The sequence below is a fragment of the Triticum dicoccoides genome, chromosome 7A, assembly GCF_002162155.2.
Source record: "Triticum dicoccoides isolate Atlit2015 ecotype Zavitan chromosome 7A, WEW_v2.0, whole genome shotgun sequence".
Taxonomy (NCBI): domain Eukaryota; kingdom Viridiplantae; phylum Streptophyta; class Magnoliopsida; order Poales; family Poaceae; genus Triticum; species Triticum dicoccoides.
The window spans coordinates 572,322,667-572,345,827 of record NC_041392.1 but is presented as its reverse complement, the minus strand read 5'-3'; the positions used below and the strand labels follow the sequence as shown (position 1 = coordinate 572,345,827).

Here is a 23,161-nt window from a genome sequence, read left to right as displayed (position 1 = left end):
ACAATATCTAGTGGAGTCATCAATCAACGTCATGAAGTATCTCTTTCCACCTTTTGTCAACACGCCATTCATCTCATAAAGATCAGAATGTATAAGCTCTAGTGGCGCCAAGTCTCTTGCCTCTGCAGTCTTATGAGACTTGCGAGGTTGCTTAGCTTGCATACATACTTGGCACTTAGAGTCTTTGACAGTAGAGATTTTCGGAATTAAATTCATATTGGCTAGCCGCGTCATGCAACCAAAGTTAATGTGACAAAGTCGTGAATGCCAAATATCAGACTCATTGTTGTGGCAAACATTATTAATAACTTTAGTGCAAATATCTGACAAAGACAAGCGGAACAAGCCTCCGCTCTCATAGCCTTTTCCAACAAATTGTCCATACTTAGAAATTACAACTTTATTGGATTCGAAAACCAACTTAAAACCATCTCGACATAAACGGGAACCGCTAACGAGATTTTTATTTATGGACGGCACATGATGAACGTTCTTCAGACGCACAGTCTTCCCCGAAGTAAAGTTCAGATCGACCGTACCAACACCTCGAACGATGGCATGTGACCCGTTCCCCATCAGCACGGGTGAAGTCCCTGTTGCCTGGTAAGAAGAAAACATGGAGGCGTCAGCACAAACATGTACATTGGCACCGGTGTCAATTAACCAATCAGGGGATTGAAATACTGAAAGGATGGTAGGAAAAATACCGTACCCTGATTCCTTCATATCAATATCACCGATGACAACATTAGCGGACTTGCCGCTCTTCTCATGTTCACGCTCCTAAAGTGGTTAGAACACTTCGGAGCCCAGTGATTAGGATCACCGCAGACATGGCAAAGTCCCTTCCCCTTCTTATGAGAATTCTTCTTGAAGTTGGTAATGTGATGGCTTGTTCTTTGTATCAAACTTGCCTTTGCCCTGAGTTTTGTTCTTATTGTTTTTGAACTTGTTGGGCTGGGAGTTCTTCTTCTGTACCATGTGGGCACTAGAACCTCCCTCAGCAACTCGAGCATGTGTGTCCTTTGCTCTCGCCTTCTCTTCAACATCAAGAGTACCAATGAGATCCGCAACGAAAAACTCTTGTCTCTTGTGTTTCAGGGAAGTAGCAAAATTGTTCCACGAAGGTGGTAGCTTGGCAATGATGCCTCCGGCAACAAATTTGTCCGGCAACACACACTTGAAGTACTCAAATTCTTTTGTGAGCGACTGTATCTCATGAGCCTGCTGTACAATAGGGTGCTTATCAGTCATCTTGTAGTCATAGAATTGCTCCATGACGTACAACTCGCTGCCGGCGTCCGAGGCACCAAACTTGGCCTCGAGCGCAGCCCACATGTCCTTGCCGTTGTCAAACGACATATACGAATCCACAATGGAGTCATCAAGAACACTCAGAAGAGCGCCTTTAAAGAGGGTATCGATCTTCTCGAAAGCTTCCAGCTGTGCTGGATTAAGATCGCCCTCAGACTTGCCCTTGGTGGCATCATAGCAGCCCATGGTCTAAAACCAGTAGACTGCTCTCATGCGCCACCTCTTATATTGCGCCCCCTTAAAGGCAGGCGGCTTCAGATGCGCAGCAAAACCACTCGGAGTAAATTGCCTATAATCAGGTTTTTGGATTGTTGGAAATATGAGCAAGTTACTACGAGATTTAATCCAAATAATTAGAAGATAAATCATGACTACAGTAGTAGAGATTAAACTAATCACGCGAACTAACATAGCAGATGAACATATCACATGTAGGGCACATACTAGAAACATGAATTCTACCACGATCTCGAACATGAAGGATAGAATCACATACGGTGCAGCGGGAGCAGCACCGCCGGCGTTGACGTTATCGCCCATGTCATCGAGGATGAGGTTGCCGAGGTCGGGGAAGAAGTCGTCGTTCACGAAGTCGTCGCTGCCAGCAGTCGTGCGAGTGCGCTCCCCAAAAACCTGATCGCCGTCTCCCGTACAGGATCACGAGAGGCGGGGTTCCGGAGGCCTGCTGTCCCTTCTCCCGGTGCACGCCGAAAGGAGGGATGGAGAAGACTTGCTTGGCGGCGCAATGATCCGGAATGGTGGTGAGAAACCATACGAAGCGGCGGCGGCTAAGGTAGACGTCTGCCTGACTATATAGTGCGGGCCGGGTAGGTCGTGGGAGCAAACCCCACGTCCGAGTCGTCATGATCCAAAAGAATCGGAAACAGTTCAGTAATTAACGCGTCCGTTAATTATTAATTAATGACTCATTATTTTTTCCCGAGCAGTAAAAATATAGACAACCTGCATAGCTCTGTCCTCGGCTCGGCTTAATCCTGCGGCGCGGTGCGGCGCGGCGAGCGAGGAGGAGGAGCGCGCGTGTAGGTCTCCTCTTCTCATGCTCATACAAGTGGTAGAAGAGCTCACCTTATAAAGAGGTGCAACTCTCTCTCAACTTCTGGGGTAAAACTAAACTTTAGCCTCACCCACTCCACTCACATCTGTGCATGAATAGGTCAAGAGAATTTCTGAATTTTAGTTGGGCTTTGGGCCAAAAGGCCTACTAGCAAAATTCCAACATCGCGTTGCAGTAGTTTTCTGCAACACGGGTCATGTTGCATAATTTTTTGTAAATAAAAGTTTTGTTACAAAAAAAAGTTTTGCAACTGAGATCTTGTTGCAATTTGTTTACAACTAAGGTCTTGTTTTTTTTTTTTGTAATAGTTGTTGGGTGACGTATTACATCCTGCAACATCTGCCGTGTTTTAGTAATCTCCGGCGGGTTGTAGAAATAGCAACGGTGTGCTGGAATCTTGCCTTGCGATGGTGAGAAACCAACAGAAGGAAAGAAGAAAATGACACGTGTTGTTCGATAGAGGTGATGCCTGCGTTGTAATCCGTCGGTTGAAGGGGAGGATTTCCCATGTAAATTTGTTTTTATCAATCTTTCCATTGCATTGACTATTTTTTTTCTTTGATGATTATCAAATGTAAAATGCCCTTTCAATGTTTCTTTCTAAGCGGGCATTACCCAAGACGGCCTGCCTCCTCCTGTAGAAAAGTCTAGGGTTCCTCTGCATCCTGTCGGCGCTACCGTCAGTCCGCCTCGTCTTCGGTGGCGTTAGGGCCATGGAGGCGCGATGGATCTCGTCCCTTACCGGCGGGAGGGCTCTGTTTTCATTTATTTCTTTGTGTTCTGTTAGCGTTTGTGTCCTGTTCAGAAAGATGAGACGGCGACGGCTCCCTGGAGGATGGAATAAGGTTTTCTCTGCCTAGTCCCCATCCCGATGGTGTGTCTAGCATCATCGATGAGTGTGTGGAGGTGTCTCCGGCGGATCTGTCTTTGGTGAATTTGCTCGGATCTAGTCGTAGTTCATCTACATTCATGTGTTTTTAGGTTGGATCCTTCCAATCTACGCTACTCTTCATCAGCGACGGTTGTTGTTCTTCTACATTGGTCCTATAAGGCCTTAGCACGATGACTTCCCGATGTCTACCACAACAAATTTCGCTCGACTCCAGCAAGGGAGGGGGCAATGACTGCGGTGCGCCTTCGGCTCGTTTCAGTGTTTGTAGTCGTCACTAGGTGGTCTACGATGTGGATGTAATTTTTATTATTTTTAGTGTTCGTTGTATCGCCATGATTGAAGATGAATAGATCGGAAGTTTTTCTGAAAAAATATTTCTTTCTAAAAAAAGGTAATATACTAAAACTAGGTACTCTAACATTTTTTTTGCGGGAAATTGTCGATCTATTCATCTTCAATCATGGTAGTACAACGAACACCAGAAATAATAAAAATTACATCCAGATTCATAGACCACCTAGCGACGACTACAATCACTGAAGCGAGCCGAAGACGCGCCACCGTCATCGCCCCTCCCTTGCCGGAGCTGGGTACAACTTGTTGTAGTAGACAGTCAGGAAGTCGTCGTGCTAAGGTCCCATAGGACCAACGCCCCAGAACAGCAACCGCCTGAAGATACATGAACAAAGACGAACAAAGACCGGATCCGAGCAGATCCACCAAAGACAACCACCGACTAAATCTCGCGAGATCCGCCAAAGACACACCTCCACACGCCCTTGGATGATGCTAGACACACCATTGAGACGGGGGCTAGGCGGGGAGAACCCTATTCCATCTTCAAGAAGCCACCGCCGACTCGTCTTCTTGAGCAGGACACAAACCCTAACAAAACTTGAAAAAGCACCTGAAAACGGAGCCCTCCCGTCGGCAAGGGCCGGGATCCACCGCGCACCCATGGCCCTAAGGCCACATGAGACGTGGGAGATCGGCGGCGCCGTCGACGGGAGGCAGAAACCCAAGCCGCCTTTTCTTGGAGGAGGGACAAAGGGAGGAGCAGACTTTTTCTAACCATCAGATGAAAAATTCTAAAAATATTTTCAGCATGGACGCATATCCTTATCTTTCTAACCTGTCAAGGAAATCACTGGAAAATGAAATCACAGTATTTCCAGCATGAGTGTGTGCTCTGGGCACTCAGGTTCCCCTGAAAAAAATCAACGTGCCAAAATGCACCATCAGAGAACTACCCCCTACTCCCTAGATCAGTTTTGTTGCATATACTTGTTGACATCCTCACCACACAAACACACGCTACTTTCTGCATGCATTTTGTCATCTGTGTCATTCGACCTGCTTTTCCCATATCTGATTCCAAAATAATTCTCCCAAGAATAAAGATTGTAAAAGTCATAAAACTCGCTCAGGCCTTGTTCGTTTAATCCTCCTCCCAAGGGGATTGGAGTGGATTGGAGAGGATTTTGGCTTGTAGGGGATCTAATCCCCCTCAAACCCTGCCATTCCCCTTCAAAAACTACCTCAACCGAACAAGGCCTCAAGGAGTTGAAGCTGGTGCCAAGAGCAGGTTTGATGACATTTTCTGTCGGGTTCTCTCTTCTCTGCGAACCCCCCTGTAGATTTCTCCAGGGTGCCTACTCTGCTCGGACAATGGGTCCTTTCTGGCGGAACCGAACCAGCTCTAATTCTGCAGCCGGCAAAAACAGATGTTCAGCAGTGAAAATATGACGCGTCTACATTTGCAAATTCAATGTAACTAGATACAGATAGTACCAGAATCAAGCTCAGTGCTAAACAGCAGTGCAGGGAATTTGTTCACACGCTAACAAGTACTAACCTCTTCGTCCAATCAGGGAATTTTGTCACTGGATTCTGCCGTTCCCGCGACAACAGTCAGGGCCCCCTTCCAATCTCGCCGGCTGTTCGCGGATCGCTCCTGTCATCTGCAATAGTCCTACTGATGATGGCTCTGCTGCGGCTCCACCGACGACGCTCGCGTCGACTGTATCACATGGATCGATCGGGGTCTCACCATCCCCCATCGCTTCAAGAAAAGGGAACCTGGTTGCATCTCCCTGAGAATAAGAGATATGCCTGAATAGGGAGGCAAATGAACTACGGCACAGCTTGAACATCACTTTACCTGTCAACAGGATCCAGCAAGAACTCCATCTTCCTCTACAGACCTCGACTCGATTTCCAGCAGCCCAGATTGCAGGAGCATGTGTGCTTGGGCTTCAAAACACCCTCCCTACTTCCTAGACTGATTCCATCAAACTAGAGCCAGGAAGTTTCTTTGAATCGCTTCCGTTAGCGCTAGCCCTTAAATTAGCAGATTCATTCCACTGTCCTTCCTGTACATACACTTCTGAAATCAAAGCACAAGTACCTGGGTCCTGTGGTCCGTGCTCAAGGAGCTCTTTGCTTATAATATGCCCAAGCAGTGTATTTCCATATGTTCTGCAAGCAGAGAGGAGAGCACAATACATGCTTGATTTATCAGTCAACGACAATAGCTTTATAAACTTGTATCCTTCTTCTAACTGTCCTGCCCGACCCAATAAGTCAACTATGCAACCATAGTGCTCTTCTTGTGGATGAACTGAATACAGCGAAATCATTGACTGAAAAATACACCAACCCTCCTTAACAAGGCCAGCATGACTGCAGGCAGAAAGCACAGAAGTGAATGTTAACTCATCAGGCTTAATTTTTTCCTCTTCCATTTGCTGAAACATTTCAAGAACCTTAAGATAAAATCCATGCATCCCATAAGCACTGATCACCGCATTCCATGAATCCAGGTTTTTGTGTTCCATACTGAAGAAAAGAGCTTCTGACAAATCCAACCTTCCACATTTAGCATATGCAGTTATCAAAGAATTTGCGGTAATTGTATCTTTCTCCATGGAGGCATGGTAAACAAAGCATTGAATTTCTTTTACACCCTTCAGATGTCCAAGCTCAGAAACAGCCTGAACTGCATACATAAGAGTGACAGAATCGGGCTTCTCCCCGTCTTGCTGCATTAATTGACATAATCGAACAACCTCATCTGCACACCCAAAAGATAAGTACCCCTTCATCATGGCTGTCCATGAAAACAAGGTTTTCTTTTCCAATGAGTCAAATACAATCTTTGTTGCGACAATTTCTCTGCAAATTGAATACATATGCAGAATTTGATTTGCAATGTCCACATCTGAAGAAAAGCCATGTCTAATTGCAAATCCGTGAATCCACCTTCCTCTTACTAAATCCCTTTGATCAGCAAAAGCTGCGAGCAGGCAAACAACAGTTGCAGAATTTGGTGCAATACATTCTTTCATCATGTGATTGAGTAATGTGGTGGCTTCATCTGCCAGGCCGTTTTGCAGATAACCATGTATCATCACGTTATAGGAGACTACATCCTTAACCGTCAGTTGATCAAAGAGATGCCTGGATCTCACAACTCTTTTGCACTTGGAGTACACCTCGATAAGAGCAGTGGCCAAAACAAGATCCAGGGCTATAGTTCTTCTGATCAAGTAGGCATGAATACTAGCAGCATAGCCACAATAGCATAATTCAGCACAAGCAGAAAGCACATTTGCAAAGGTTACTGAATCTGGAGTTACTTTATGATGATGAAGCATAACAGAAAAATACTGGATTGCATCCCTACTCTTTTGAGTTCTAGTAAGACCAGAAAGCACAGCGTTCCACGAAGCCACGGTTCCCTTCGAATTGTTCAAAAGAGCATATGCTAATTGATAAGCTCCACATCGAGCATACATGTCAACAAGGCTTGTCTCTAGGACTTCATCTGAGACGCCAATTCCTCTTCTTATGGCATAGCTGTGCATTGATTTACCCAGTCGGAAGGCTTCCAAATTCCCAGCAACTTGCAATAAGCTTACCAGTGTCACACGGTTTACTTCCAAGTTATTCCTTATCATTTCACTGGCAATTTCGAATGCATTCCACGCAGACGAATCCACTACATCAGAATAGCCAGAGATCATTGAAGTGTAAGCAACAATATCCTTCTCAAAGATCTCTTCAAACACTCGCTGTGAATCATCAATCTTGCCAAGCTTGGAGTATAACCCAATCAGCGAGGAACCGACAAATTTATCCCCACTCAGGCCAAGCTTCAGCGAATCTACATGCAATCCTTTGCCCAAAAACAAATTCCTGAGCTGAGTGCAGCTCTTCAAACCAAATGTAATAGCTTTCTCATTCAAACAAAACTGAAGCAACTTCAATCTCCTGTACAAAAGAATAACTTCCTCCAAGTAACCAGCTCTGAAATAATCAACCATGGCAGAATTCCACAGGGCAAGATCGCCATTCACGATACTCTGGAAAACAAGCCTTGAATCGGGCAAGGCGCCTAAATGTGCATACAAGCCAAGAATCTTAGATCCAAGGATCGCATCCCAGCCAAGTCCGTGTGCCAAAACACGAGCATGCAGCTTCTTTAGAGACCAAACATCTGAACAGCTTTGGACCAGCAGAGCAAGCTTTTCAGCACCGCATACCTTCTTACTAGAACCCACAGTTGTACCACTGATAGATCCTGATAGCCTCCTAGCCGGCACTATAATCTTAACGAACTTTGACACAGACTGCATACTAGCTGAAGAAACTTCCGATATGTAAAAAGGAAGCACTCGAGAGAGAAATTATTATGCCTTTGATTCACATTTTCCACCAATGCTAGAATCAAAATTTGCTTTTAAAGAAAGACCGTGTCGCCTGCTATTTCGCCATTGCTGCCTAAATAAAAAATTCACAGTGCATCAACATCTCTATAAATTAATGGGTGGGGTGCACATCTAAATTTCCAGAACAGCTCAATTCGTCACATGACATTCAGAACAGGACACACTCGACATGGGCGCTTGCACTAATCAGAAATAGGCATCGGTGCAATGGACATACCTGACCAAAACTAGGGGTCCAGGCAGTGCTCTAGGGCGTTGAGCGCGGCGTGTCAGCGTGGGCGTGCCGCGTGCGGGCGGTGCGGCTCCAACCGCCCAGAAGCCGAGGAGGAAGAGCCTCGGGCCGTCGGGAGCGGGCGCGCGGCGTGCCGGTGCGGGTGTTGGGCGTGCGGCCACTCCAGTTGCCGGCCGAGAAGAAGAGGAGGGCGGGAGGCGGCCGGCCGGCGCGTGGGTCGCCAGCGGAAGGAAATAGGGAGGGAGACTGTCGACGGCCAGATGAGCAAAAGGATTCAGATCACACGGTGCATATCAAGGGCTTTCTTTGTATCTCAGGAATTTAGAAACTTAGGAATGAAAAAAAGAAGGAAAAATGAGATGTCACGTACAATGAATTTTTTTTGAGGGGACGTACAATGAGTTCTTGTAGGATCTATAAAAAATGGAAATTTTACAATATGTGTGTCTTGAATGGTGCGCAGAAAATGCACGCAAGAAGATTGAGATAGAATGGAGATGGATAAAGTATTAGTGCATTGGACTTTTGAAATAAAAAAATAAAAAAAATTAAGCTCATGTTTAGATTTGTATGGAATGGGGTGAATTGAAATGCACACGTGGTCGGGGTGTATTGAGCGCCATCTCCTTGCCTATTGTGGCCGAAGGTCGGGCTAGGCGAGTTTAGCTACGTTTGGTCCTCTGTTTAGGTTGAGCATCTCTTTCCTCACTGCTCCACGCACCATGCTCGCAACTCCTTATGTTTGTGTAGCGTGTTGTACATTTTCTTGTATTTTTCCTATTTTCTGTATCAATGAAAAGACACGATAACTTTGCATATTCATGAAAAATACAGACTCCATAGGAATCTGACGAACCATTCCTATGATCCAAAGGGTTTTTATAGAAAAAATTCCTATGGATTGAAATTGAGAGAAGTGCATATTTTAACCCTTAACTTTTGCCCTAGTCCAATTTACAACCTCCAATTCTAATATGGTCTACATTACAGCCCCGAACTCTTAGAACCGACCAGCATTAAGCCCTCCCCTTCTAGTTGACCGGTTTTGACCCTTGACCATCCAGTCAGCGTGTCAAGCCACCAAGCCTCATCAGTAGAAAAATTCAAAATTTCTAGAAAAAGCCGAAAAAGTCAGGGAAAAATGTAAAAAATTGGAAAAAAAATGGGGGTTGTATTCTGAAAAATCTGAAAAAAGAATTCAAAATTCTGAAAACTCCAGATGCTTAGTACTGTTTTCCTGATCGTATAGATTATTTTATTTTTATTAGATTTTTTTAAAAAAATTATAGTTTTTTTCCTGATTTTTTATTTTATAGTTTTTTTCTACAAATTTTGAATTGTTTGCTAGCGTGGCTTGGTGTCTGGATGGTCAACGAGTCAAAACTGGTCAACTAGGTCAAAACCGGACAATGGGGAGGGGAGGGGAGGGTAGAATCCTGGCCCGTTTTAAGAGTTTGAGGTTATAATATACAACTGTATTGAAGTTGGGGTTGTAAATTAGATTAGGGCAAGAGTTAGGGATTAAAATATGCACTTCTCTCATTGGAATCCGCCAAAATGCCTGTATAATTACTTCAGGACTTATTTAATTGTGGGAAAAGTAGTGGTAGGGAATGAAGATTTAAGAGGTACAAGACATATGATCCATTGTTTGGTTGGGGCAAAGGAAGTTGGGGAGAGAAAAGGAATTAAAGAGGTCAATTCTCAACGTATATCCCCGTTCTCCCCGATTAATTTACGCGAGATGATACTTCCTTTCAAATTTTCACTACTATTTTTCATCCCACACCATACATGGGTTTTGAATTAAATTCAAATCTTTTAAGTTTAATCCCGCAACAAACTCCCTCTTGTAAACTCAGATCCCCTTTCCCCATTGTAGCCAAAATGTTGTCAGAGTGTTGGGGCCATTGTAAAGTTATACACGATCTTTTGTTGTCAATTAAAGCATGCCTTTGAATGAAAAAGTAAGTAAAAACCAGTTATGTGAGCATGTGAGTACACTCAAAATTGCAGAAACTTATTTTTTAGTGGACTAGTTAATTGCCTGCGCGTTGCAACGAGGACATAAATATTTTATAAACAGTCACCGTGGTTACTTGCCATACCATAGTGCACACGCTTTGATATGGAACCACAATAAAAAGGCATGAGAAAGCAATGTTTCAAATGAGTACAAATTCAACTATTGTTTCAGCTATGTCACAATGCAATGTTTCGAAATTCAATCTTTTTCAACTACTATTTGAACTACATTTACAATAGCTACATTTCTAATGGTTATATAATTCCAATGGTGCACTGAGTTGAGCCATACATACACACACATGCCAACCCATACTCATCAATCCTCGAGCAACTGATTTGAAGATGTTAAAGTAAAAAAAACTAGTTTGTTGCCATCAATCAGTATATATATTTTTAATGATCTTTGGAGGAAAAGAAAGCATTCGAAACTCTGGTTAGTTCCTGCTCCTATACAAGAGTACATCTTATACACACCATTTTTACAGTGTGCTTATCTAGTAGTTCAAGGGAAAGCAATGGCGAGCGTGCCATTAATCTTTCCATAAGGTCAAGCTAAATTTTCCCTTGCAAATAAGGTCGCTACTGATCGACAACGGGCAAAATAGTTATGAATTTGTTTGCATAAGTTGAGATACCTCCATTGCGCAACCCCAAAGCTCGACTTGGGAAAGCCAAAGGAGGTCCATCTTGGATCAACACTACCCCTATGACATAATCCGAAGCATCAGTTTCCCCTACAATAGAAGCATAGTCATGGAAGTGTCTTGCGATGAGCATCACTTTTTGTCCGAAGAGAATTTGTTGGAGGCTGAGTAAGTCGTTCATTCTTCCGTCCCACCAAATGTATTTTTTGGGGTCATGTGTCCCGTAGAATGGTATCTCAATGCTGTCCTTGAAGTCAAAGTAGCTCGTGGGAGTAGTGGACTTGAGCTTGGGAAGCTTCTCTTGTCCATAGTCTTGAGGGGCTTGTCGATGTCACTCTTGTCGACGAGTTTTGGGGGTGGCTGTTGTCGCTACACCTCTTGAAGATGTACTTAACTTATTGTACTTGTTGGCAGAGTCGCCAAGGCCACCATCATCCTTATTTCTTATGTGGTTCTCTTGCATGGAGTGTAGGCGATAAAGTTGTTGAGGCGCCGTCACAAATTTTTCCACAAAATTTCCCTATACATGATGGCACTAGTGCAAATAGTAAGTGGCTAAATGGAGAGAACAAAACCAAGTTACTTCTCCAATCCTTGGGGGCAAAGGATCAAAGATTGACGAATATGTACCAGAGAGCAAAATGGTGTTGATAAGTGTTCCCCAACACACACCTACAAACTCACAAAAAAGCTATACGTGGAACTTGGTAAGGTTAGTGGACCAAAATCAAGCAATAAGTGGTTCAAGATATTGAATATCTTGAAATTATTAGGCAATACACAAATGAACTCAAAGCAATGCAACATTGATCTCAAATGTGGAGTAAATAGGAAACAAAGGAACACACGCCCAAAGATAATGGGTCTTGTGCAACCAAAGGAACAATCAACCTTTTTTTCCTAGTGAAGACTAAGCTCGTGTTGCACAAACACAAGAAGATACTCTAGCTTGATTGCATGTAGAGGGCAACGGATTCACAAATTTGGCACCACTCTAACCACTCAAAAACTTGACATCTACCTATATGAAGTATCTTTGGCACATGTATCTCTTTGGTCTTTCTCTTTTGCTATAAGCTTTCCATTTTTTACAACTTTTCTTCCTTTGACTTTTCTTTGTGCAAAATCCAAGATACAAGACTAACAATCATGAGATATGGCTAACATGTATACAAGATACCAAGTGATGCGAAATGTATATATCATTAAATCTTACTATGCGATGCTCAAGATAGCAACGATGTACATGATGAAGATGTCACTACAGTGCTCAAGTGTATGACCCCTGGAAATATTCAAATATATAGGCTTGATATGATCGAGGATGTCACAAAGGGTAGAATGACTCACCAAGGTAATGGCAAGGGAAGGCAAATCTTGTGATGGAATGGATACCTTCATCACACTTAACCTTTTCATGAAGTCAGGGATAACCGACCTTGCTTCCAATTGAAGGTGTCAATGGATTAAATGGTTGTAGTCGATGATAGCATGGACGATGTACTTTGTGGTTGTCGATGTAGGCAGTGCCTAATGGTCACTCAGTTGATGCTTGGGTGATGAAGCGATGGCACGAGTGCGGTGGTTGGTGGAAGTGTTGGGTGTCAATGAAGTTCCTCCAAATTTGTGCCATCCAAATGAGCTGGAAATCAACATGATGATCAATAACACGACTATCTTCAAAACGAGCCCAAGGATGCTCAAATCGGAGTATGGGAGTGGATATTATGGCCAAAATGATGAACGAATGTCGGCTGCTCTCGGGTCCCATGGGCTCGGGGTCCAGGAGCCCCAAGGGCATGAGGTATCCATAGAGGATACAAACATAGGGCATAGGGGTGGCTGAAAAAACACGACTCCGAAGGGAAAATTGAAGGAAAAAAGGGCCAATGGCCAAGGGCCAAGGAAGGTAGATGAAATAGTTTTGGAATGGATCCATGGATCAAAACTGACAAATTCGCACAAAATCTAACAAATCACAAGAAATTGCGTATGACTATTTTTGTGTGGAAAATTTTGAATTTGGGCCAGACAAATCAAAATAAGACTAGAAAATGGAGGGGAGGGGGTCCAATTCATGGAAACTTTGCTCATGATACCAAATCATACGGGACAAGTTGCTAGGGGTGCCCGATCTTCACGAATTGCAGGGGGGTTAGGAAGAACATGGATGAAAACAAGAGGAATCATATGGGAAACAAGCACAAATCAACACACATCGATTCAGTACAAGATACGCATTGGTAAATCCTTGAACCAAATCATCCACAAGAGAGAGATGGACCATGATAGAGTCCCTCCGCCAGTCCTAAGACAAGGAGCACTTGAGTTCCGCATGGGGAATCTTGTCCATGGAAGCTGGTCTTGTTGGGGAACGCAGTATTTCAAAAAAAATCGTACGATCACGCAAGATCTATCTAGGAGATGCATAGCAATGAGAGGGGAGAGTGTGTCTACGTATCCTTGTAGACCAAAAGCGGAAGCATTTAGTAATGCAGTTGATGTAGTCGAACGTCTTCACGATCCAACCGATCAAGTACCAAACGCGCGGCACCTCCACGATCTGCACACGTTCAGCTCGGTGACGTCCCTCATACTCTTGATCCAGCTGAGGCCGAGGGTGAGTTCCGTCAGCACGACGGTGTGTTGACGGTGATGATGAAGTTACCGACGCAGGGCTTCGCCTAAGCACCAAGACAATATGACCGAGGTGTAAAATTATGGAGGGGGGCACCGCACACGGCTAAAGATCAACTTGTGTGTCTATGGGGTGCCCCTCCCCCGTATATAAAGGAGGGGAGGAGGAGGCCGGCCGGCCCCAAGGGGCGCGCCCAAGGGGGGGGGAATCCTACTCCAAGTAGGAATCGGTCCCCCTTTCCTAGTCCAAGTAGGAGAAGAAGGAAGGAGAGGAAGAGGGAGAGGGAAAGAGGGGCCGCGCCCCTCCCCTAGTCCTATTCAGACTCCCCTTGGGGGGGGGGGGGCGTGCGCCACCTCCTGACAGCTGCCCTCTCTCTCCCCTATGGCCCACTAAGGCCCATTACTTCCCCGAGGGGTTTCGGTAACCCCTCCGGCACTCCGGTTTTATCCGAAATTATCCGGAACACTTCCGGTGTCCAAATAACATGGTTCAATATATCAATCTTTATGTCTCAACCATTTCGAGACTCCTCGTAATGTCCGTGATCTCATCCGGGACTCCGAACAATCTTCGTTACATCAAATCACATAACTCATAATACAAATCGTCATCGAACGTTAAGCGTGCGGACCCTATGGGTTTGAGAACTATGTAGACATGATCGAGACTCATCTCCGGTCAATAACCAATAGCAGAACCTGTATGCTCATATTGGTTCATACATATTCTATGAAGATCTTTATCGGTCAAACCGCATAACAACATACGTTGTTCCCTTTGTCATCGGTATGTTACTTGCCTGAGATTTGATCGTCGATATCATCATACCTAGTTCAACCTCGTCACTGGCAAGTCTCTTTACTCGTTCTGTAATTCATCATCCCGCAACTAAATCATTAGTCACATTGCTTGCAAGGCTTATATTGATGTGCATTACCGAGAGGGCCCAGAGATACCTCTCCGACAACCGGAGTGACAAATCCTAATCTCGATCTATGCCAACTCAACAAACACCATCGGAGACACCTGTAGAGCATCTTTATAATCACCCAGTTATGTTGTGATGTTTGATAGAACACTAAGTGTTCCTGCGGTATTCAGGAGTTGTATAATCTCATAGTCATAGGAACATGTATAAGTCATGAAGAAAGCAATGGCAATAAACTAAACGATCATAGTGCTAAGCTAACGGATGGGTCTAGTCCATCACATCATTCTCTAATGATGTGATCCTGTTCATCAAATGACAACACATGTCCATGGCTAGGAAACTTAACCATCTTTGATTAACGAGCTAGTCAAGTAGAGGCATACTAGGGACACTCTGTTTGTCTATGTATTCACACATGTACTAAGTTTCCGGTTAATACAATTCTAGCATGAATAATAAACATTTATCATGATATAAGGAAATATAAATAACAACTTTATTATTGCCTCTAGGGCATATTTCCTTCAGTCTCCCACTTGCACTAGAGTCCCACTTGCACTAGAGTCAATAATCTAGATTACACAGCAATGATTCTAACACCCATGGATTCTTGGTGCTGATCATGTTTTGCTCGTGAGAGAGGCTTAGTCAACGGGTCTGCAACATTCAGATCCGTATGTATCTTGCAAATCTCTATGTCTCCCTCATTCACTTGATCGTGGATGGAATTGAAGCATCTCTTGATGTGCTTGGTTCTCTTGTAAAATCTAGATTCCTTTGCCAAGGCAATTGCACCAGTATTGTCACAAAAGATTTTCATTGGACCCGATGCACTAGGTATTACACCCAGATCGGATATGAATTTCTTCATCTAGACCCCTTCATTTGCTGCTTCCGAAGTAGCTATGTATTCCGCTTCACACGCAGATCCCGCCACGATGCTCTGCTTAGAACTGCACCAACTGACAGCTTCACCATTCAATAAAAATACGTATCCGATTTGTGACTTAGGGTCATTCGGATCAGTGTCAAAGCTTGCATCGACGTAACCATTTACGACGAGCTTTTTGTCACCTCCATAAACGAGAAACATATCCTTAGTCCTTTTCAGGTATTTCAGGATGTTTCTTGACCGCTGTCCAGTGATCCACTCCTGGATTACTTTGGTACCCCCCTGCTAAACTAATAGCAAGGCACACATCAGGTCTGGTACACAACATTGCATACATGATAGAATCTATGGCTGAGGCATAAGGAATGACTTTCATTTTCTCTCTATCTTCTGCAGTGGTGGGGCATTGAGTCTGACTCAACTTCACACCTTGTAACATAGGCAAGAACCCTTTCTTTGCTTGATCCATTTTGAACTTTTTCAAAACTTTATCAAGGTATGTGCTTTGTGATAGTCCAATTAAGCGTCTTGATCTATCTCTATAGATCTTGATGCCCAATATATAAGCAACTTCACCGAGGTCTTTCATTGAAAAATTATTATTCAATTATCCTTTTATGCTATTCACAAATTCAGTATCATTTCTGATCAACAATATGTCATCTACATATAATATCAGAAATGCTATAGAGCTCCCAGCCACTTTCTTGTAAATACAGGCTTATCCAAAAGTATGTATAAAACCATATGCTTTGATCACACTATCAAAGCATATATTCCAACTCCGAGATGCTTGCACCAGTCCATAAACGGATCACTGGAGCTTTCATACTTTTTAGCACCTTTTGGGTCGACAAAACCTTCCGGTTGCATCATATACAACTCTTATTCAAGATATTCATTAAGGAATGCAACTTTGACATCCATTTGCTGAAGGAAATATTCCCTAGAGGCAATAATAAAGTTATTATTTATTTCCTTATTTCATGATAAATGTTTATTATTCATGCTAGAATTGTATTAACCGTAAACTTAGTACATGTGTGAATACATAGACAAAACAAAGTGTCCCTAGTATGCCTCTACTTGACTAGTTCGTTTATCAAAGATGGTTATTTTCCTAACCATAGACATGTGTTGTCATTTGATGAACGGGATCACATCAGACAAGAACCATTCGTTAGCTTAGCATTATGATCGTCACAGTTTCATTGCTACTGCTTTCTTCATGACTTATACATGTTCCTCGGACTATGAGATTATGCAACTCCCGAATACCGGAGGAACACCTTGTGTACTATCAAACGTCACAACATAACTGGGTGATTATAAAGATGCTCTACAGGTGTATCCGATGGTGTTTGTTGAGTTGGCATAGATCGAGATTAGGATTTGTCACTCAGTGTATCAGAGAGGTATCTCTGGGCCCTCTCGGTGATGCACATCACTATAAGCCTTGCAAGCATTGTGATTAATGAGTTAGTTGCAGGATGATGCATTACGGAACGAGTAAAGAGACTTGCCAGTAACGAGATTCAACTAGGTATTTAGATACCGACGTTCAAATCTCGGGCAAGTAACATACCGATGACAAAGGGAACAACATATGTTGTTATGCGGTTTGACCGATAAAGATCTTCGTAGAATATGTAGGAACCAATATGAGAATCTAGGTTCCGCTATTGGTTATTGACTGGAGATGAGTCTCGGTCATGTCTACATAGTTCTCGAACCCGTAGGGTCCGCATGCCTAACGTTCTGTGACGATTTGTATTATGAGTTATGTGATTTTATGACCGAAGTTTGTTCGGAGTCCCGGATGAGATCGGGGACATGACGAGGAGTCTCGAAATGGTCAAGACATAAAGATCGATATATTGGAAGGCTATATTCGGACATCGGAAATGTTCCGAGTGATTTGGGTATTTTTCGGAGTACCAGAGAGTTACGAGAATTCGTATTGGGCCTTAATGGGCCATACGGGAAAGGAGAGAAAGGCCTCAAGGGTGGCCACGCCCTTCCCCATGGACTTGTCCGAATTGGACTAGGGAAAGGGGGCGCCCCTTCCTTCCTTCTCCTTCTCCCTTCCCTTTTTCCTATTCCATGTGGGAGGTGGAATCCTACTAGGACTAGGGAGTCCTAGTAGGACTCGACACTTTGGGCGCGCCCTATGAGGGCCGGCCTCCTCCTCCCTCAATCCTTTATATACGTGGCCAGGGGGCACCCCATAGACAGACAAGTTGATCATTGATCCCTTAGCCATGTGCGGTGCCCCCTCCACCATAATCCACCTCGGTCATTGCTATCTCTTGAGCACTGCGTTGGTTTTCCCTTGAAGAGGAAAGAGTGATGCAGTATAGTAGCGTAAGTATTTCCCTCAGTTTTTGAGAACCAAGGTATCAATCCAGTAGGAGATCATGCTCGAGTCCCATGCACCTACACAAACAAATAAGAACCTCACAACCAACATGATAAAGGGGTTGTCAATCCCTTCACGGTCACTTACGAGAGTGAGATCTGATAGATATGATAAGACAATATTTTTGGTATTTTTATGATAAAGATAAATAAAAGATGCAAAGTAAAATAAATGGCAATGGAAATAACTAAGTATTGGAAGATTAATATGATAGAAGATAGACCCGGGGGCCATAGGTTTCACTAGTGGCTTCTCTCAAGAGCATAAGTATTATGATGGGTAAACGAATTACTGTCGAGCAATTGATAGAATTGAGCATAGTTATGAGAATATTTAGGTATGATCATGTATATAGGCATCACGTCTGTGACAAGTAGACTGAAATGATTCTGCATCTACTACTATTACTCCACACATCGACCGCTATCCAATATGCATCTAGAGTATTAAGTTCAAGAGAACAGAGTAATGTTTTAAGTAAGATGACATGATGTAGAGGGATAAACTCATGCAATATGATTTAAACCCCATCTTTTTATCCTCGATGGCAACAATATAATACATATCGGTTCCCTTTCTGTCACTGGGATCGAACACCGCAAGATTGAACCCAAAGCTAAGCACTTCTCCCATTGCAAGAAAGATCAATCTAGTAGGACAAACCAAATTGATAATTTGAAGAGACTTGCAAATATAAACCAATCATACATAAAAGAATTCAAAGGAGGATCAAATATTGTTCATAGATAATCTGGATCATAAACCCACAATTCATCGGATCTCGACAAACACACCGCAAAAGAAGATTACATCGAATAGATCTCCAAGAGAATCGAGGAGAACTTTGTATTGAGATCCAAAGAGAGAGAAGAAGCCATCTAGCTAATAACTATGGACCCGTAGGTCTGAAGTAAACTACTCACACATCACCGGAGAGGGCATGGAGTTGATGTAGAGGCCCTCCGTGATCGATGCCCCCTCCGGTGGAGCTCCGGAAAAGGCCCCAAGATGGGATCTCTCAAGTACAGAATGTTGCGGCGGTGGAATTAGGTTTTCATGGTGCTCCTGGATGTTTGGGGGGTATGTGGATATATATATATAGGAGGAAGAAGTACGTCAGTGGAGCAACGGAGGGCCCATGAGGGTGGAGGGCGCGCCCAGGGGGAGTGGCGCGCCCCCTACCTCGTGCCTTCCTCCCTTGTTTCTTGACGCACACTCCAAGTCTCGTGGATCATGTTCGTTGAGAAAATCACGTTTCCGAAGGTTTCATTCCCTTTGGACTCCGTTTGATATTCCTTTTCTTTGAAACCCTAAAATAGGCAAAAAAGGGCTGGGCCTCCGATTAGTAGGTTAGTCCCAAAAATGATATAAAAGTGTAAAATAATGCCTATAAACATCCAAAATAGATAATATAATCGCATGGAGCAATCAAAAATTATAGATACGTTGGAGACATATCAAGCATCCCCAAGCTTAATTCCTGCTCGTCCTCGAGTAGGTAAATGATAAAATAAAGAATTTTTGATGTGGAATGCTTTCTAACATATTTATCAATGTAATTTTTCTTTAATGTGGCATGAATGTTCAGATCCGTAAGATTCAAGACAAAAGTTTAATATTGGCATAAAAATAATAATACTTCAAGCATACTAACTAAGCAATTATGTCTTCTCAAAATAACATGGCCAAAGAAAGTTATCCCTACAAAATCATATAGTCTGGCTATGCTCCATCTTCACCACACAAAATATTTAAATCATGCACAACTGATGACCCAAAAGTATAGGGGATCTATCGTAGTCCTTTCGATAAGTAAGAGTGTCGAACCCAACGAGGAGCAGAAGGAAATGATAAGCGATTTCCAGCAAGGTATTCTCTGCAAGTACTGAAATAAGTGGTAACACATAGTTTTGTGATAGCATAATTTGTAATGAGCAACAAGTAACAAAAGTAAATAAAGTGCAGCAAGGTGGCCCAATCCTTTTGTATTAAAGGACAAGCCTGGACAAACTCTTATATGATGTAAAGCGCTCCCGAGGACACATGGGAATATCGTCAAGCTAGTTTTCATCACGTTCATATGATTCACCTTCGGTACTTCGATAATTTGGTATGTGGGTGGACCGGTGCTTGGGTGCTGCCCTTACTTGGACAAGCATCCCACTTATGATTAACCTCTATTGCGAGCATCCGCAACTACAACAAAAGTATTAAGGTAAACCTAACCATAGCATGAAACATATGGATCCAAATCAGCCCCTTACGAAGCAACGCATAAACTAGGGTTTAAGCTTCTGTTACTCTAGCAACCCATCATCTACTTATTACTTCCCAATGCCTTCCTCTAGGCCCAAATAATGGTGAAGTGGCATGTAGTCGACGTTCACATAACACCACTAGAGGAGAGACAACATACATCTCATCAAAATATCGAACGAATACCAAATTCACATGACTACTAATAGCAAGACTTCTCCCATGTCCTCAGGAACAAAAGTAACTACTCACAAAGCATAAACATGTTCATAATCAGAGGGGTATTAATATGCATATAGGATCTGAACATATGATCTTCCACCAATTAAACCAACTAGCATTAACTACAAGGAGTAATTAACACTACTAGCAACCTACTAGCACCAATCCCGGACTTAGAGACAAGAATTGGATACAAGAGATGAACTAGGGTTTTGAGATGAGATGGTGCTGATGAAGATGTTGATGGAGATTGCCCTCTCCCAATGAGAGGAGCGTTGGTGATGACGATGGCGATGATTTCCCCCTCCGGGAGGGAAGTTTCCCCGGCAGAACAGCTCCGCTAGAGCCCTAGATTGGTTCCGTCAAGGTTTCGCCTCATGGCGGCGGAGTTTCGTCCGAGAAGATGGCTTATGATTTTTTCCCATCGAAAGACTCCATATAGCAGAATATGGCCACCGGAGGGCCACCAGGGTGCCCATGAGGTAGGGGGGCGCGCCCAGGGGGGTAGGGCGCACCCCCACCCTCGTGGGCAGGGTGTGCCCCCCTGGTGAGTTTCTTCCCTGAGTATTTTTTATATATTTGGAAAACATCTTCCGTGAAGTTTCAGGACTTTTGGAGCTGTGCAGAATAGGTCTCTAATATTTGCTCCTTTTCCAGCCCAGAATCCCAGCTGCCGACATTCTCCCTCTTTATGTAAACATTGTAAAATAAGAGAGAATAGGCATAAGTATTGTGACATAATGTGAAATAACAGCCCATGATGCAATAAATATTGATATAAAAGCATGATGCAAAATGGACGTATCAACTCCCCCAAGCTTAGACCTCGCTTGTCCTCAAGCGAAAAGCCGAAATCAAAAAAATGTGTCCACATGTTTAGAGATAGAGGTGTCGATAAAAATAAAATACGGACATGAGGGCATCATGATCATTCTTAGAACAACAACTCATATAATTCTTTGTCATATAATCTCTAATGCTAGAGTAATAATTCAATCACAATATCAAGTATGAATCGTAAACTTCATTGAAAACTAACAAACTACATTCTCAGTCATTGAAGCAATTGCAATTTATCATAACATAGGAAAGAGTCACTGTATAAGAGCTTTTCAGCAAGTCCACATACTCAACTATCATATAGTCTTTCACAATTGCTGACACTCACGCAATACTTATGGGTATGGAGTTTTAATCAGACACAGAGAAAGATAGGGGCTTATAGTTTTGCCTCCCAATGTTTTACCTCAAGGGTAATGTCAACAGTAATAGTTTATGAAAACTCACATCCAATTAGCCATATATACCAGGATCTTTCCAACATACTGTGCTTGCCAAAGGATAAAGTGTAAAAAGGAAGGGTGAAAATCACCACGACTCTTATGCAATGTAGGAGATAAAAGTAAAAGATAGGCCCTTCGCAGAGGGAAGCAGAGGTTGTCATGTGCTTTTATGGTTGGATGCACAAAATCTTAATGCGAAAGAATGTCACTTTATATTGCCACTTGTGATATCGACCTTTATTATGCAGTCTGTCGCTTTTATTACTTCCATATCACACGATCGTATAAAGCTTATTTCCTCCACACCAATCAATCATACATATTTAGAGAGCAATTTTTATTGCTTGCACCGATGACAACTTACTTGATGGATCTTATTCAATCCATAGGTAGATATGGTGTACTCTTATGGCAAGACTGGTTTAAGGGTATTTGGAAGCACAAGTAGTATCTCTACTTGGTGCAATGAATTTGGCTAGCATGAGGGGGAAAGGCAAGCTCATCATGTTGGAAGATCCAAGACAATATAATTCATCTCAGATGTAAGAAAACATAACCCATTATGTTGTCTTCCTTGTCCAATGTCAACTCTTTAGCATGTCATATTTTAATGAGTGCTCACAATCATAAAAGATGTCCAAGATAGTATATTTATATGTGAAGACCTCTCTTTCTTTATTACTTCCTATTAATTGCAACGATGACCAAAACTGTGTTTGTCAATCCTCAACAACTTTTATTCATCATACTCTTTCTATGTGAGCTCATTACTCTCCATAAGACTCATATGATCTCTTTGTTTCTTTTTATTTCTTCCTCTTTTCTTTTATTCACTTAGGATTATGGCAAAATAATCAAGCCCTTGACTCAACACTAATCTTTATTATATAGCTCACGGACTCGATTACTTAGAAGGATAATAAAGCAAAACTCATGACTAGATCATACTAAGAACTTTTATTCTACTAGATCAAGATATTACCAAACGGATCGAACTAAGAAAAACGGTAAAGATAAAGTGATGGTGATACGATACCGGGGCACTCCCCCAAGCTTGGCAGTTGCCAAGTGGAGTGCCCATACCCATGTGGTTATGTCTCTCTTTTAGGAGGTGGTGATGTAATATTCTTGGCGATGATGCCCCTCAGGATATGATTCTCCTCCTCTAGCTTATTGACTTGCTGCTTGAGGTCCATTATTTCCTTCCGGAGTTTTCCTGTAACAGCCAAAGCTCCCTGCACCCAAGGGTGTTGCATAGCTGTGGGAGAACCAGTGACACTCTTTTTCATATTCTCATAAGAAAGAAATCTAACATTGGAAGGGATAACCGAGTTTGGAATAGCTGAGCTCTGCAGTTCTCCCATTGTGAATCCAACTTGGAGGCGGGAAGTGACTTCTTGATCCTCTTCCATGGCATCTATCCTCTTTAAATCAGCCTCCATCTCTTCCTCCGTTGCTGGCCCAAAGGGGTCAACATGATTGTTTGTCGTTGATCTCGGTGCCGGATGAGACACCCGGCTCTCCCCGACTGACTCTTGTGAAGACATCCTGCTCTAATCTGCAGCAGCAACATCTCAAAACAAAGACAAGAGATATTTGCGTGAT

At 43.0% G+C, this 23,161-nt stretch overlaps 1 protein-coding gene across 1 annotated transcript; it reads right to left on the bottom strand.

Moving 5' to 3' along the window:
* Positions 1-4,448: 4,448 nt before the first annotated feature.
* On the bottom strand, positions 4,449-8,489 carry LOC119327817 (pentatricopeptide repeat-containing protein At4g21300-like). Its single transcript, XM_037600904.1, has 4 exons — positions 8,229-8,489; positions 5,443-8,063; positions 5,137-5,374; positions 4,449-4,986 (listed from the first exon to the last, which is right to left on the bottom strand). Exon 2 carries the CDS (start codon positions 7,916-7,918, stop codon positions 5,558-5,560), a length of 2,361 nt encoding a protein of 786 aa, XP_037456801.1. The 5' UTR covers positions 7,919-8,063; positions 8,229-8,489; the 3' UTR covers positions 4,449-4,986; positions 5,137-5,374; positions 5,443-5,557.
* Positions 8,490-23,161: the final 14,672 nt, after the last annotated feature.